Raw genomic sequence first — 16,877 nt, forward strand, 5'->3', positions numbered from 1 at the left:
GGGTCATAGTCGTACAGGGCCACCATCCTTCGCGTCGACACCGAGTGCTGTCTGCCGCTTCTCCTGTTTCTCTCTGTTCACATCACAAGAAGAACACCATCATGAAGTGATTTCAAAGCCAGTGGCGTCCCCTCTCCCTTGGCTCGATCAGTGGAGCCAAGTCACATGCGACCAGTGTGGCTGAGATGACTGCTGGGCTCTAGTGCTGACCCAGCCGGGGAAGCCCCCAGGCTCCCTACGCTCACGCTGAAGTCCAGTCTAGCCCCACTCCTTTCTCTCTGTGTATAGGAACAGGGGAGACTTAGAGCAGGGAATTCGCTCAAATAGTCAATCTAAAGGGCTTGGAGTGGCACACGGTGCATGTGAGGGGCGGGGGTAAGCAGGCCACTTGCAGGGTGTGACCCAGCTCAGAGGAACCCCATAAACACCAGGTCAAAAATGCTGCCCATGTAGCTGCTATGAAGATGATTCTCTCTCAGATTATTCTCGCTCAGACCAGAGGCACAGCCACCAGTCTGTCATCAGGACAAGCAAGAGTCTATAGAAAGGGGCACCCTCTCTACCCGTCTCAGAGGTTCCTTTCCCTCCACTTCCTCTGGTGCCCTCGCTGTACTTTTAACAGCTGTCCCTGAAATGATGCCACTTGCGGAGAAGGCTCTGGGGGAGGCCCCCTCCACTGCCCGGCTGCGATCTGCCCTAGATGGAGCCCTGGGCTGTATATCAGCATAAGAGGGGAGAAAAGAAGAAAACCCCACACAGAGCATCTGGAAAAACTCCGAAAACAGCCACTTACAAGAAGGGCCAATGAAAAACCATGGGATCTGGCCCAAATTGTCAAACTCCCTGGCAAACCTCCGTTGTTGGGTTCCTAAATGACGTTTCTCCTGGAGAAAGTGGGCATTGAGGCCTTTCTCCCAAACACAGCCACCTTTTGCCTAAGATTGACTTTTGGAATTCAATGCACAGAAATGAAAACTCCTAAAGACAAGTGTTTTGAAAGCATGTAAAGTGAGTTAAGCAGCTTTTCAGGAGTCAGCGGCAGGCATAGGGCTCATTGTGTGCATGTGCAAAATTCAACCCTCAGCTCCTGGTCAAGAATCACTGCTTTTATTTGAAATAAGCAAGCACACCTTTGCAGGACCTGCATGTATGTTTCCTGGATCAAATTACAGTGGTAACCAGAGGTTAATTACAGTGTTGCTAAACTGCTAATTTCACAGGGGAACCCTATGTCAGTGGCATTAAGGCTACACATGTACTGTATTGAGGTGTAATTTATATACAGTATGACTCAGTCTAGTGTTCATTCACTTTAGTAAGTTTTGATAAACTTTATGGTCACATAACCACCACAACCATCAAGATATTGAAGTTATGTCACCGTCCCCAAATTCCTTCATGCCCATTTGTCACCTCCAACCTAGGTAACCACTGATCTGTTTTCTATCCTAATAGTTCTGCCTGTTTTAGCATATTGTTTAAATGGCATCTCATGGATGTAGCTTTTGGGGACTGGCTTCTTTCCTTGGGACAGTGCATCTGAGATTCAGTCATGTTATTGCATGGATCAATAATTTGTTCTACTCTTATTGGTGAGTAGTATCCCATTGTATTGATGAACCATAGTTATTTTATCCATTTACCAGCCAGAAAACACTTGAGTTCTTTCTGGTTATTAGTGATTTTTCAAAATTTAGTTTTGGTTGTGCTGGGACTTTGCTGCTGCGTGCAAGCTTTCTCAAGTTGAGGTGAGTGGGGGCTACTCTTTTTGCAGCATGAGGGCTTCTCCTTGTGGTGGCTTTTCTTGTTTTGGAGCATGGGCTCTAGGGTGCATGGGCTCAGTAGTTCAGGTGCACAGGCTTAGCTGCCCTGTGACATGTGGGATCTTAGTTCCTGGACCAGAGATCAAATCCATATCCCCTGCACTGGCAGGCAGATTCTTAACCACTGGATCGCCGGGGAAGTCCCACTCAGAAATATTTAATTTTGATAACATCTAACACACTTTTTAAAATATATCATATCAAAACAATTGTTGCCTGATCATTACAAAGTTTCTCTCCTTTGTTTTCTTCTATAAGTTTTATAGTCTTCATTTTTATATTGAAGACAGTATGAATCTTGAGTTAAGCTTTTCACTACAGTGAGAATATGGCTTGAGATTCACTTTTTGCCTGTGGATGTCCAGTAATTCCAGCACCTATTATTGAAAAGACTACCCTTTCTCAATTGAATTGCATTTTTACCTCTGTCAAAAGTCAGTTGATCGTGGATATGTTGATCAGTCTGGGGGGTCCGTTCTACCCTGTTCCTCTGTGTGCCTGTCCTTTCTCCAGCACCACATGGTCTTGATCAGTTTGCCTTTATAGTGAGTCTTAAAATCAAGTTACATGAGTCTTTCACATTTTTCTTTTAAAAACGGTTTCAGTGATTTTTCGTTTCTCTGACTTTTCATATGCATGAAAGATTTAGCTTATTGATTCTATATAATGCTTTGCATGGACCTTGACTGCTGTTTTGATGAACATATAGGTTGGTTTGGGGATATCTGACATCTTAATGTCTTAGCAATATTAAGTCTATGAACAGTCCATCTCTATTTACTTCGGGATTCTTTGATTTCTTTCATCAATGTTTTATCATTTTCAACATACAGATACTGCATGTATTTTGTTAGACTTAACCATATTTCACATCTTCATTGTGTTACTGTACACAGTATTACTTTTTCAATTTAAATCTCAAATTTTCATTGCTAACCTATGGAAATGCAATTGCTTTTGTATCCATTGACCTTACTAGTCTCACTTGTATTCTAGGAACTGTATTTACAGGTTCTCTGAGATTTTCAAGGTAGGCTTCCATGTCATCTTTCCATTCTGTGGGCCATTGCTCCCTGGCTCTCCTTGTACTGCACATTCTAGCATGCAGCTGGAAAGGAGAGATGAGCGTGGACGTTGTCGCCTTACTCCTAGTCTCAGGATGGAAGCTTCCAGTCTTTCACCATGAGAAACATTGCCTCAACATAAAAGGGCAAGCAGGTATCTCAGCTTGGTTCCCTCAACTAGTCTAGGGACTACTGAATAAAAAGACATTTAATCCAAGTGATCGTGTAAATCAAGTTTCTCTTTTTTTAGCAGATTGCTCCTAGGCTCTCTGGGCCTGTGGTGCACAAGCCCATTTCCTCTTTGAAGAGGCACTGTCGACTTCAGGAAAGGGGGCAGCGATGCGAGGGAATGGAAGGTGTGAGGGCTCAGAGAGCTGTGGTCTCGGGGATTTAATCTGGGCAGTTTATTCATATGAAACCTTGACTGTTAGACATGGATCTTGAGACAATGAACTCATTAATACCAAAAAGGTTAGATATTTGCTTTTGTGTTTGTCCTTAAAATCATGCATATTACTTGAGCCACTGAACTTTGTCTGGAGTGTGATTTAGAAGTGAATCCAGGGGAGGCAGTGGGGTGCACTGGGAGTTTGGGATTAGCAGACGCAAACTATTGCATATGGGCTTCCCTGGTGGCTCGGTGGTAAAGGATCCACCTGCCAAACCAGGAGACACAGGTTTGATCCCTGGGTTAAGAAGATGCCCCGGAGGAAGAAATGGCAACCCACTCCAGTATTCTTGCCTGGAAAGTCCCATGGATAGAGGAGAACCCGGCGGGCTACAATCCATGGGGTCGCAAAAGAGTCAGACATGACTGAGCACGCACGCAATGCACAGCAAACTATTACATATAGGACAGATAAATAACAAGGTCCTACTGTATAGCACAGGGAACTATAGTCAATATCTTGTAACAAACCATAATGGATGAGAATATGAAAAGGAATGTATATATGTGTATAATTGATTCACTTTGCTATACAGAAGAGATTGGCACAACATTGTAAATCAGCTATAAGTCAATAAAAATAAATTTAGAAAAAGGTTAAACAATAAAAAAGAAGTGAATGTAATGTTTTGAAGTATTAAAACTTTAAATATGAAGCCCATGAGTCTTTCTGTCTACAGTTATTTAGAAAACGGAGAGGCCTTTTGAATGAGTAGATTTTCCTTGCATGTGGAAAAATTAAAGATCATAAATGTAATGTTGCTGAAAACAGTTTTACTGTTTGCTCAGTGGTTCTAGATAAACAAAAGAATTTAGTATCCAAATTAAAGGGTAAAAATCTTTTATGTCTTTGGATAAGCAGAATTTACCTGAAGAATGGAAAGCATATGACTTATCCAATCATCCTTTGAAATTTATCATAGATAGTCAATGTGCAAAGTAGTACCAGTGTGCTGGTGGTCCAGTGGCTAAGACTGTGCTCCCAAAGCATGGGGCCCAGGTTCAGTCCCCGGAGGGCAAAGGAGATCCCACAGGCTGCAACTAAAGATCCCGCATGCTGCAATTAAGACACGGAGCAGCCAAATAAATAAATACTAAAACAAACAAAACCCGTATATTACCAGTATCAGTCCATTCATGCTGAGATAACAAAGTGCCATAGACTGGGGGCTGAGACAACAAGCATCCATTTCTCACAGTCCTGGGGTGGGGGACGTCCAAGATCAAGATACTGGCTGACTTGGTGTCTGGTGAAGACCTGCTCCCTTCCTTCCTGGTTCACAGATGACTTCCTGCTCCTTGTGTCCTCACATGATGGAAGGGGGAAGGGACTCTCTGGGGTCTCTTTTATAAGGGTGCTAACCCCATTCATAAGGGCTCCACCCTCATGACCAGATCACTCCCAAAGGCCCTACCTCCTAATAAACCATCACATTACAGATTAAAGTTTCAACAAATGAATTTTAGGGGGACACAAGCATTTCATCCACAACAACCCAAAAATGTTTACTTTCTAAATGTGATAGACTTTTAGTAAGCAAGGCCATACTTCATCTTTCATGAGAAGATCATCTGTGTTTTCATAAATATTTAGATGCCTGTATGTCTGTATCTCAGGACTATTAAAACCTTGGTTTACAGAATGGGTTTTGCCCAAGAAAATCTGATGGTTAACACTCAGATTTTGGGGACTTCCCTGGTGGTCCAGTGTTTAGGACTCTGTGCTTCCACTGCATGGGGCACAGGTTCAGTCCCTGGTCTGGGAACTAAGATCCCGCATGCCTGGTGTGGCCAAAAAATAAAATGGTCAAGTGACAAGGATTTACTTTTCACTTATAGTGACACTTAAGTGACACTTATAGTAGCACAGGGAACTATATGAAATATCTTTAAAAAAAAAAACCCAAAGCATTCATTCCTCTGCTCAGTGCTGTCTCCTGCCCTGAGTTGGTGGGTTTTTTTTTTTTTTGGCAGTTTAAAAAATATATATATTTTTTAATTTTTGGCTGTGCTGGGTCTTTGTTGTTGCACTCAGGTTTTCTCGCGTTGCAGTGATCTGGGGCTACTCTCTAGTCGCAGTACTCAGGCTTCTCATTGCGATGGCTTCTCTTGTTTTGAAGCATGGACTCTAGGGGGCATGGGCTTCAGTAGCTGTGGCTCCTGGACTCCAGAGCACAGGCTCAATAGTTGTGGTACATGAGCTCAGCTGCTCCAAGGCATGTGGGATCTTCCCAGTAGGGGGTGGAACCTGTGTCCCCTGAATTGGCAGGTGGACTCTCCACCACTGAGCCACCAGGGAAGCCCTAGGCTGGTGTTTTGTGCTACAAAACCCTGGAGGAGGCAGGCGCCACCTGGCCTGCAGGCTCACAGGTGAGCAGGACGTGGCCTCTTACCTATTTTCTCCACAGGTGTGTTCAGAGGGAGGAAGCCTTGTCTTAGAAGCTGGTCCATCATCTCTTCATCATCTGCCTGGATCTCAGAGACCATATTACAGGGAATAAGGCCAAGCCGGGCACAGGTTTCCCCACGGTAGAATCCATCAGCGTCTTTATCACCATACACCTGGAGTCACGGGAAGAAGGCAAGGCATTGGGGTGGCTGGTTCAGAAATAGATCGGCTCTGTTCACCTAGAGTCACAGTTAGTCAGACACTGACTTGAAGAACACGAAAAATCGCTGCTTGTGGGCATAAGTGTGTACACATAGCCCTCACCCTAAAAATCTGTGTGTCTAAGAACCTGTTTCTCCTCCAGGGTTTGGATAGCCTCTGGAGCTCCCGTTGACCAGGGGGCTGCCCGGCAAGGCCAGGGCTTTGCTAGCTGAGTGCATGTGTGTGAACGCACACAAGTTAAGTGCCGCCCGCCACCACCCCCCACCCCATATACACACGTGCAAGTGCAGTATAACAAATGATTCCTCCATAAGAAGACAGCACCACTGTCTGGCATTCCAGAAGTGAAAAACCTCAACTCACAAAGGGATTCTGTGCATACTATTCTGCGGGGTAAGCATCACCATTCTTCAGAGTCCGTTTTGGTTAGCGACCTCTTTCAAAGGTTATTGTCAGTGCCCTTTTGGAAATTTGCAAACTTGGGGTTCAAGGCCCTTTCCCCTCTCCTAGGGAGCATCCCATGTCTTCCTTCTGACTCCAGACTCAGGCTCTTCCTCTACTACTGATGGGAGGCTGAATGTCAAATACAAGAGGAAGTAGCCTGTCGTTTTGAGGTGTTAAGGCATCTGTCCCCAAGTTTTGTGGCACTAAGAACTGGTTTTGTGGAAGACAATTTTTCCGTGGACTGGGGGTGGTGGTGGTTTCCAGATGATTCACGCACTGTAGGGTTTGTACTCCTATGAGAATCTAACGCTGCCACTGATCTGACAGGAGATGGAACTCAGGTGGTAATGTGAGTGATGGGGAGCGGCTGTAAATACAGATGAAGCTTTGCTTGCTCACCCGCCACTCACCTCCTGTTGTGCAATCCGGTTCCTAACAGGCCACAGACCCATACTGGTCCATGGCCCGAGGGTTGGGGACCCCTGTGTTAAGGAACTTGGATCTGGTGAGCACCCCCTCCCCATCCTCCCCCGCCACCTGTACCCCCCGGGCCATGCCCCCACCTTGATGATCTGCCCTTCTTTAAAGGGAAGCTCCTCTTCTGCAGCGTCTGGGTTCGGGGACATGGTAAGGGGGTCGTAGTCAAAAAGGGCCACAAAGATGCGGGCTGGGAGCTCTTCCGCCCCAGGGTCTGTCTCTGACTCTTCGTAGAAGTCCGGAGAAAGCCGGTCCCGCCCGTACTCATCTGGGAGTGCATGGGATAAAGCACAGGGTCTAAGTGATTCCCACCAGCCATTCTCCCTGCTTTACCCAGAAAGGTGAGCTGTTATACAAAGTGTGGTTTTGGAAAATGAAGAGAGAAGCACTTTAAGTTTTTTTTTTTTTCCCTTAATGTGTAGCTGGGCTTTCCTAGTGGTTCAGTGGTAAAGAATCCACCTGCCAATGCAGGAGATGTGGGTTTGATCCCTGATGTGGGAAGATGCGATGTGCCTCGAAGCAACTAAGTCCGTGTAACAAGGCTATTCAGCCTGTGTTCTGGAGTCCAGGAGCCGCAACTACTGAGCCCACATGTTGCAACTACGGGAGCCTGCAGCCTAGAACCTGTGCCCTGCAACAAGAGAAGCCACCACAATGAGCAGCCTGTGCACGACAAGAGACCAGCCTCCACTGACCCCAGTAGAGACAAGCCCGTGCAGCAGCAAAGACCCAGCACAGTCCAAAACAAAACAATCCATAAAGTCATAAAAATAAGTTCTTAAAGAAATGTGTAGCTCAACATGCAGGCACAAATGGATCACCTTGACAGAGATGGGTTTGAAAAGCTAATAACTAGTATGAAACGTAGGCAGCAGGGTGAGTGTAGGTGTGCTGCTTGTGAAGACAGCAAGAGATAAAGGACTGTGTTTCAATGACCTCCTGGCAGGACTGGTCTGAGCGCTGGTTGTGGGGGCGGGTGACGGGTGGCCAAGTCCCAGGGATTAGGAAGGACCTGTTTAGGAGTCAAGCATAGAGACCCAGAGACCCTCTCAGTTCGGTTCAGTCACTCAGTCATGTCTGACTCTTTGCAACTCCATGAAATCGCAGCACACCAGGCCTCCCTGCCCATCACCAACTCCCGGAGTTCACTCAGACTCACGTCCATCGAGTCAGTGATGCCATCCAGCCATCTCATCCTCTGCCGTTCCCTTCTCCTCCTGCCCCCAATCCCTTCCAGCATCAGAGTTTTTTCCAATGAGTCAACTCTTCGCATGAGACCCTCTAGGTTTCCATTAACAGACGAGCCAGAGCACAAGGATGTTAAGAGATGTATTTGCCTATCTGTCAAAGTTTGATACAGGTGACTGAGCTGCTCACTTGGCTCCAAATACGTAAGTGGCAATGAATGCATTACAATGAATTAATGAATTCCTGGAAGAATTGAGTTTCAAGTCCGCCTACCACTGAGCTCCTAAAGACGATTCTTTTGAAATCCTAGTATATATGCGTATGTATTACAAGGCTGAGCACCAAAGAATTGATGCTTTCGAATTGTGGTGCTTGTGGTGCCTGGACAGCAAACCAGTCAATACTAAAGGACATCAACCTTGAATATTCACTGGAAGAAATGATGCTAAAACTGAAGCTCTTTGGCCACCTGATGCAAAAGAACTGACTCATTGGGAAAGACACCGATGCTGGGAAAGATTGAAGGCAAAAGGAGAAAGGGGCAGCAGAGGATGAGATGGTTGGATAGCATCACCATCTCAATGGACATGAATTTGAGCAAACTCCAGGAGATGGTGAAGGACAGGGATGCCTGGCATGTTGCAGTCATGGGATAACAAAGAGATGAGCATTAGTGAGCAACTGAACATCAACAACATTATTAAATGTCATTACAGACATGCATATATCTCACTATATATGTATACATTTATTAATATGCATGTAGAGAGAACAAACATCTGCTAGTGAATTATACTGTTTTGACTACAGTATAAGGACTGTAGAAGGACTGAGAAGGACTCAGAACATCAGCGGGGAAGCAAATGAGAAAAACTCCAATCGTCAGAAAGGAGGGTAGGGGTGGGACAAACAGCCGGTCAAAACTTGTGTCACCAGCACAAGGAGCACAGGAGGTGGGATAAGAGGATGGCGAAGCTGTGTGGGGACACAGAGGGTGTGGGGAGAGCCAGAGTCTTGGCTGCTTCCACCAGCAGAAACAGGCAGTTGAAAAATAAAAAAGCACTTTAACTGCAGGAAAGGTTGGTCTTTAAAATGCAGCGAACTGTTAACGTTATTTGAATTCGGGATTCTTTTAGGATACCAAGATAATCTAAACATTCAGTAACTTCGCTTCTGCTAGGGAACAGAAGTCAACAGCACGACCTTACTGATTTCTTCACACCAGTTTTGATTTTGTTTATAGGCAATGCAGATTCTTTACCAGCTGAGACAGCAGGGAAGCCCATGAATGCTGGAGAGGGTAGCCCATCCTTTCTCCAGCGGATCTTCCCGACCCAGGAATCAACCAGAGTCTCCTGCATTGCAGGCTGATTCTTTACCAACTGACCTATCAGGGAAGCTCAAAGGCAACAAAACTGAACAGCTCGGCCTTACTTTCTTCACACCAGTTTTGATTTTGTTTATAGTCAGTGAGAGGGCTTCCCAGGTGGTGCTAGTGGTAAGAACCCGCCTGCCAAAGCAGGCAGACGTAAGAGACACAGGTTGGATCCCTGGGTCGGGAAGATCCCCTGGAGGAGGGCACAGCAACCCGCTCCAATATTCTTGCCTGGAGAATCCCAAGGACAGAGGAGCCTGATGGGTTTCGGTCCACAGCGTCACACAGAGTCAGACATGACTGAAGCGACAGCACACACGCACACACAGTCAATGAGAGGGTCTCATACTTTGCCCGCCTAGTCATTAAATGTTCTCTAAATTAAATAGCACGAAGCTAACGGTACGCCATCTCGTGACCTGTGACGTCTCTGATGTGTAGTGATGCAGTGGTTTTTTCATGCTCGTGGCTGATGGTAGAGAAGACCATTAGCAGCATGAGAAGGATGTTTTCAATTCAGCTGGGTAACTTTGGGAGTTTTGCAGAAGGAACTTAACAAAACAGCAGTGTGACCCAGTGGGTGCTGTTTCAGCTGAGGGAAAAGTCACTGAAGGGGCACTGTGGCTACAACTGTGGCTGCACCCACCCAGAGGACTCCCAGGGCTTCCTTGACTAAGTTGATGTGATGATCGTGGAGTTGGAATGTACAGGCAAGTTCACAAGGGGAGGATTGGGTAGGTCACTGTCACTCTGGAAGACCTTTGAGTTACTCCTACAATTCACATGCTCTCAGGAGTTGGCTCAAGTTCAGGCACCGTGATGTGCAGACAACTGTGCCTCTACGTCTTTAAGTCCCAAATCACACCAAGCACAAGTGGGAGACCGGCAAGAGGATCTCAGGCTAGCACCATGCTCAGTGAAAACAGCAGGCAGTCACCCACACCATTACAGGATCTCTCTCTGGTTTGCAGGGAGGAGCCGGGATGGGGTGGAAGTGGTTGGAGCACTTGGAGTTGGTGTATATGAGTGGAAGTGTGGGTATGATGTCACGGTGTTTCCTCCAGAGAAGGTGTGTTAGATACTTTATGGAATCAAACCTCATGGGAAGAGAACAGTGGCCTCCATGGAATGTGTCCACACAAACCCAGCTTCACAGGGTTTGGAGTGGGTGACTGGGAGGCCCTTCCTTTTCTTGGGGGCAGGCTAGACTCAAGGAAGAACTTACCGCCAGCTGCTGGTCTGACCTGGGCGTGGATGCTCCTCCCTCTGCCCTGATGTGGAATATCCTGGCCTGGGGTAGGAGGGGGTCTTTGTCAGGAAGGAGGAAGGGTCTGCAAACCACATGCAAAGTTGAAGATCCTGACTTGCCCCTGCTGGCTCCCAAATCCTCCTGTGCTGCCAGAATAAGCACTGTCTTCTGTAAGTGAACTTCTTCCCTCACTACCTGAGGCTACCTGCCTCCACTGTTCTCTCCATTGTAATTTCTACAGAGAAAAAGTGGGTTGCCTATGAAGCATAATTTACAGCTGCTCCTCTTCTCCTTACAGGGAAACCCAGGGAGACGAGTCTCCTTTCTAGAGAGTCAAGTTTTGTTTATTTAGTTAAGTCATTTTAACTTTTCCCATCTGGATATAGAGAAAATGTGCTGCATTTCCTTGCTATGTAAGCTCAGTGGCCAAAATAACCTGGAAAATGGGAGGAAAATGGAGATTTTCACAGTCGACCAGTAAGAGCAGAATGCTCTAGGATGTGGTATTTCTTTTCAGATGGGTACACCCTTGAGCCTTTTCATCTGTCAGGTAAATAACTAGATAAATGCAAAGACCAAAAATTACACAGGAAGAAACCAAATCCAATGAAATCCTTGTTTGGGGTCATTGATTAAGGTTATGAGGCCTTCGTTATGCTAATTATATGACTTAGAATTTACCAGATATGGAACTATATAATTTTTATCTTTTTAAATCAGGAAGGGCATTGTTTTCTTAATTAAGGAAATCCAGAGTATATTTAAAAGTATAATATATTTTAGTTGTGAAGGCATTGCTTATTAAAAAATATATGTAGGAGGGGAGTTTCTCCATAAAAGAAAAGGATATTTTTGGAGTTGGCAGATTTCTAAAGTATTAATTACTGATATTGGCACAGGAAACTATAACTAAATAAACAGAGACTAGAGGAAAATCGCTTATTTATGTGTCACTGACCAAGCACTTCCTAGAGTTTGGGGCATGATTCTCCTCTTCTCTGAGTCATTTTTGTCTTTTGAAAATATAATAGGTTCTTTGGTCTGTGAATATATGTATATGAAAATATAAAGTGATTGATACTAATTATGCTTTATAATTATGCTTTCTTGCCTTGCTCCATGCTAAGAGATCAGGTACAATGAAAGAAATTCTATCATGGATTTATTTAACACTTTTTTGGGTTCTATTATTGAGGCTTTTTTTTTTTTTTCTTTGTGAAGGTGTTACCACAGTATTACTCTCTTGCTACTAACTTGAAGTGAAGTGAAGGTCAATCAGTCATGTCCAACTCTTTGAGACCCCATGGACTATACAGTCCATGGAATTATCTAGGCCAGAAAACTGGAGTGGGTAGCTGTTCCGTTCTCCAGGGGATCTTCCAAACCCAGTGATCAAACCCAGGTCTCCCGCATTACAGGCACATTCTTTACCATCTGAGCCACCAGAGAAGCCCAAGAATACTGGAGTGGGTAGCCTATCCCTTCTCCAGGAGATTTTCCCAACCCAGGAATCAAACCAGGGTCTCCTGAATTGCAGGCAGATTCTTTACCAGGTGAGCTGCCAGGGAAGCCCTCTACTAACTTAGCTAGTGTCTTTCACTAAAATTAAGACATGTGCAGCCTTCTGCATTCTTTCCCTTAAGACAAATCCACCTGAAGGATTGTCCAAGACTCTGATGGGGAGACTGTGGGTCCACTTATGTTTTCCTTTACTTCCTTGCCCAGTTGGCAATTTGTAGCGCCTTAATTTTCAGCCCTGTAGACTTTTCTTCTCTGTCCTAGGAGACTGGAGTGGGAGACCCACAAGGCCTCCTCCAGAGGACACCCCTTCTCAGTGCCAGGACATTAAACTTCAACCACAGAAACAGTGGCGGTTCACGTAATGAGCATTCACTCATTAAAGTCACAGTCGAATGAGCACTTAGGAACCAAATTCAACAGGAAGAACGGTCTTGAACTGGTCCTCACCTTCTTCCTCAAGACTCTTATTTACAAGTCATTTATTTTACAAGCCAGGAGATCCTACTTAACCTCAGTAATTGTTACAGGGGCAACTATACACAAATTAAATGAAGATCTGAGTGATGTGGCACTGGTTTACAACACTCAAAAATAATGTAGGCTTAGTATACACAAGGGCTTCCCTAGTGGCTCAGATAGTGAAGAATCTGACTGCTTGCAATGTGGGAGACCTGGATTCAGTCCCTGGGTTGGGAAGATACCCTGGAGGAGGGCACGGCAACTCACTCTGGTGTTCTTGCCTGGAAAATCCACATAGACAGAGGAGCCTGGTAGGCTACAGTCCATGGGGTCGCAAAGAGTCGGACACGACGGAGTCACTAATCACCATGCAGTATATGCAGAATTCTGCTAGTGGGTCTGTAATATGTGAAACCAGTGTTTTCCAGCTGATTTTATTTTTTAGCTTATTTTATTACTTTTTAGCCTAACTGAAAACAGTCTGTTGTTTTAAAGGTCCTTTAACATTCTATAGAATTTTTCACTGATAAAAATAAAAACATTCTAAAAACTGTAAAGATGGAAAAAGAAACTGTTTTACCCTATTGTTTGGGTTCTACGGGAAAGAAACATCTAGAAGGAGGAGAAAACTTCAGGGGATCTGATTTGGTTCATAAAGTTTTTAATTATTGTTGGCTGATGTGAACAAAGCCCAACTGTCTTTTAAACCTTAGCTATTTAAACGGATTGGGGCTGTGTTTCCAGGTGTCTGGACTGTCCAAGGGCTGCTTTCCTTGAGCCCTGTCTCACCAGATCAATGTTTTTCTCTCAACTACTTCTGTTCCATGAATGGGTCTCTTGCTTTGTTTCGTGTGTGTGTGTGTTTTCACAAAAAGCTAGTTTATTTGTGCTGATTACCAGATTCCATTATCTTGCGTATAATACTTTTTGGAACTGTTATGCCGGGGTTCATTCCAGTAATAGAAAGGTTCCCGTCTGACCTTCGGCCACGCTCCCCCTCTTAGTGGATTGATGAGAATGACTACAATGACAGCTTTCAGCACGGCTGGCTGAATTCCAAAAAGTAATTAAGAGAATGGAATTGGATGCCTGAGGATGACTCATGCAGGAGGAGGTGGCCAGATGGACAGGGTCAACACACAGTTCAGGGCACACATTCAGGCCTCCTGCTGTTTTTTCATAACTTTCAACCCCAGTTGCCCAAGTGTTTCATGCATACAGATAACTCTACACTGGCTGGGGGCTCCTTTAGGTATTTGGAGTTCAGCCACCCATCCCTGTCTCTGCTGCTCTGACCATGAGCATTTCAGGAGAGCATGAACTAGGTGGGGAGATGGCCCATTATCATCTCTTCCATGCTTAGGATGGCAGTCTTTGCAGTTAAAAAAAAAAATTGTAGGGAGAAGATTGACCTCAAAGGTCAGTATATTTTGAGAATCCTTAAATTTAGGTTCCATTTATTTGGTTCTGTTTCTGCCTTCTTTTGCCATAAATAACCAAGTGTCTTCTGTATTTAGTTGAAAATGCTATTCCTAATAATTTTTTAAAAAATGTTTAGATTGAGCCATGTGCTCTGGTTAAAAGAAAGATGGAGGACTCCATCCGGCTCACTAACCCGCAGCATGGACCATCATTGGCCGGGGCCTGTGGGAACCAGCACTGCCGTGGGAAAACCTCCGGCCCACGTGATCCGCCCGATCAGCCCGTCCTGCGGTCACCGGGTTTCCTAAAATCTAAAGACAAAACAATGACACGGTCATCAGTCTTGCCAGTCGTGGGAAGAAAAGAATTAAGTCAGCCAAATCAATTCAACTTAGAAGCAGAAGCTCTAAAGGCAACTAAACTTAGCTTTTAACTGAAAGGTTAGCTGAATAACCTGGAAGAGAAAAAGAGTGCTCACCCCAGGCACCCCGTCTTCTACAGCACAGTTGCTTTTCCGGGTGGGGGCGAGAGAGAGAACCCCTCGGGAGACATCTTTTTGTTGCTGGTGCTGCCGCTGAAGCCAAGTATTTTGAGCCATAGTGAGAGTGGCTTAGATAAGACTCGTCACGCCTTTGGTACCTCTTTTCTAGTCTCAGCACAGTCTGCCCTCCTCCAGTGACCCCAAAGGTGGGAAAAACACTGCATTTCCCAAATGTCCTGCTTGGGCAAAGTTGTGTGCGAGGTTACCGAAAACTCAAAGACAGAAGTTTCTGTGCATTACCAGCTCTGAAACTCATGGCGCCGTCTTGACGCTATTCCAAAGACTTCCAAACCTTCACGTTTCAGGGCTAACCCGAACTATTTTCCTTTATGGATAAGTTTTGCCTCTGATTCGTACTAAAGGTTCGCATCCTATGCGAGAATCAAAGCAAAACCTCCAGCTCACTGGTGACTTAACTCAGGAAGTTTTCAGGGACACGGAATGAATCAGGGCTGGGAGCTTCAGAAATGAGTCTGAACAGGAAGTGGGCTGCAGTTTGCTGGTGACTCGGTAAACTGTGGGTCGGCGCCCTCTAGTGGACATGTCACAAACTGCACCGGCTCAAGCCCAAGGCCTGGCGCCCTGGGATGTCTCACCTGTGTTTTCATGGAAAAGTTCAGCATGACAGGAGCAAATGTTCTGAAAAGAGGACACAATATAGAGATGAATGAAGCCTTGAAGGAATCCCTACTCTTGAAAAGCACTCACAAGCCTGGAAGACAAGGCCTGGGGATGTGTCTAGAGCTGATGATCGAAAATCTCATTCAGAAAACTGCTCTCAGGAAAGAAACGTGGGGAAAAAAAAAAAAAAACAAAAACAAACCTTTGGAAACAAATGCAAAGGTGGATCTCTTCAATAATTGTTCTCCATTCTTTTTTCCAGTTATGGATGAACTGGAAAACCAATCACAACCCAAAACCAAAACCACCACCAGAGAAAAACCCTAGTAAGCAATACCAGTCAGTCATAAATACATCCCCACGATTCATTTTGAAAAGTACGTGTTGCCAAACTTTGGGAGAATCAGAGTTCAGCTAACCCTTAATTAAAATTTAGATTCAGTTGTCCTTTAATTAAAGCAGCCATAATCATCACTGATTCGGAGGTGGGGAAGGGATCATTATTCTAAAGCAAAGTAAAGAAATCATCAGCATGGTGAAAAGATTGGGAAGCTTCATAAATCAAAAATGCATGGAAAAACGAGAAAGAGCCAGCAGAGAGAGTGCCCGGGACGGACACCAAAACAAAGAAAGAAGGTGAGAGAATGAAAACGGATTGGTTTGGCAAGCGGATGTGAGCGGGAGGTTTACTTCACACACCAAAGGGCCGTCTGCAACCCGGGGAGGAGGCTGGGCCTGTCGGGCAATGGCCCTACTGTCGGGCATTTTTATGCTTTTCTTCCAGGCATCTCGGAAATCTTCGCGGCCCGTGGGCTCATCCCAGCCGTACTTGCTGGGGGTGGACCTCTCTGGGCTCGGGTGGGGCTCATCGCTCCTGACGACGTCGCCGGGCTCCACTGGCTCCCCAAAATCCTCTTCGATGCTGCTCTGCCGTGTCAGCGTCCGGCGCCGGGCCAGCAGGGGCCTCAGGCTCCTCCTACAAGGACAGTGCCCGGGGCCGGGGCTGCACTGGGCAGTTGGGCTTCGGAAACTAAATCTCATCTCCTCCTCTTCGCTGCCGCAGTCCAGGCCGCTGTCTGGGCTCCTGGTGGCCGCGCGGCTGAACCGACAGCCTCTGTCTTCGAATATGAAGTCCTCGGCCTGGGGGCCCCTGGGTTTCGTGGGGTACCAGGAGCCGTGGAGGGCCTCGTGCCCCCGGCAGGGCCTGGCGGGCCTGGGCTCTCTGGCCAGCCCGGTCCTGACCCTGGAGGAGGCCCCTAGGCCCTGCTTGTGCAGGAACTCACAAGGCTCTCCATCCTCCTCCGCTACTTCGGGGATACTGAAAAGTCTCTTACTGTGGTGGGTCTGTTGGGGATACTCGGGCAACTCCGAGAAAGCACGTTCAGTGGTCCTATTCTTAGAGCACTCCTTAAGGAGGGGGCGGGGGTTGGTGTGTTAGCACAGGTGCCGGGAGTCAGTGTATGATCGCATATGAAGGAGGGCAGAGGGAAGGAAAGAAAATACAGAGAGAATTAGTCTCCGAGGCCATGAGGGAGAGAGCATGCTTGTACTCGTGGTGGGGCAGGGGGTGGGGGTGGGGGTGGGGCAGATGGCATGCTCTGGCCGGGGCTCTGGAATGAAAACAGAATGGGTTA

The 16,877-nt window shown here is 46.0% G+C and overlaps 1 protein-coding gene across 1 annotated transcript in view; it reads right to left on the minus strand.

Moving 5' to 3' along the window:
* LOC104997596 (RIMS-binding protein 2) overlaps nucleotides 1–16,877 on the minus strand; it is a 217,323-nt gene that overhangs the window by 15,504 nt on the left and 184,942 nt on the right. Inside the window, exons 16-19 of the mRNA XM_010852440.1 lie at nucleotides 14,275–14,392; nucleotides 6,954–7,135; nucleotides 5,729–5,897; nucleotides 1–73 (exon numbers count right to left, since the gene is read on the minus strand). The exon at nucleotides 1–73 is cut by the window's left edge and continues 17 nt beyond it. Of these exons, the coding sequence (XP_010850742.1) occupies nucleotides 1–73; nucleotides 5,729–5,897; nucleotides 6,954–7,135; nucleotides 14,275–14,392 (542 nt within the window). The remainder of the gene's footprint in view (nucleotides 74–5,728; nucleotides 5,898–6,953; nucleotides 7,136–14,274; nucleotides 14,393–16,877) is intronic.

This window comes from Bison bison, unplaced genomic scaffold (genome assembly GCF_000754665.1).
Source record: "Bison bison bison isolate TAMUID 2011002044 unplaced genomic scaffold, Bison_UMD1.0 scf7180017864312, whole genome shotgun sequence".
Taxonomy (NCBI): Eukaryota; Metazoa; Chordata; class Mammalia; order Artiodactyla; family Bovidae; genus Bison; species Bison bison.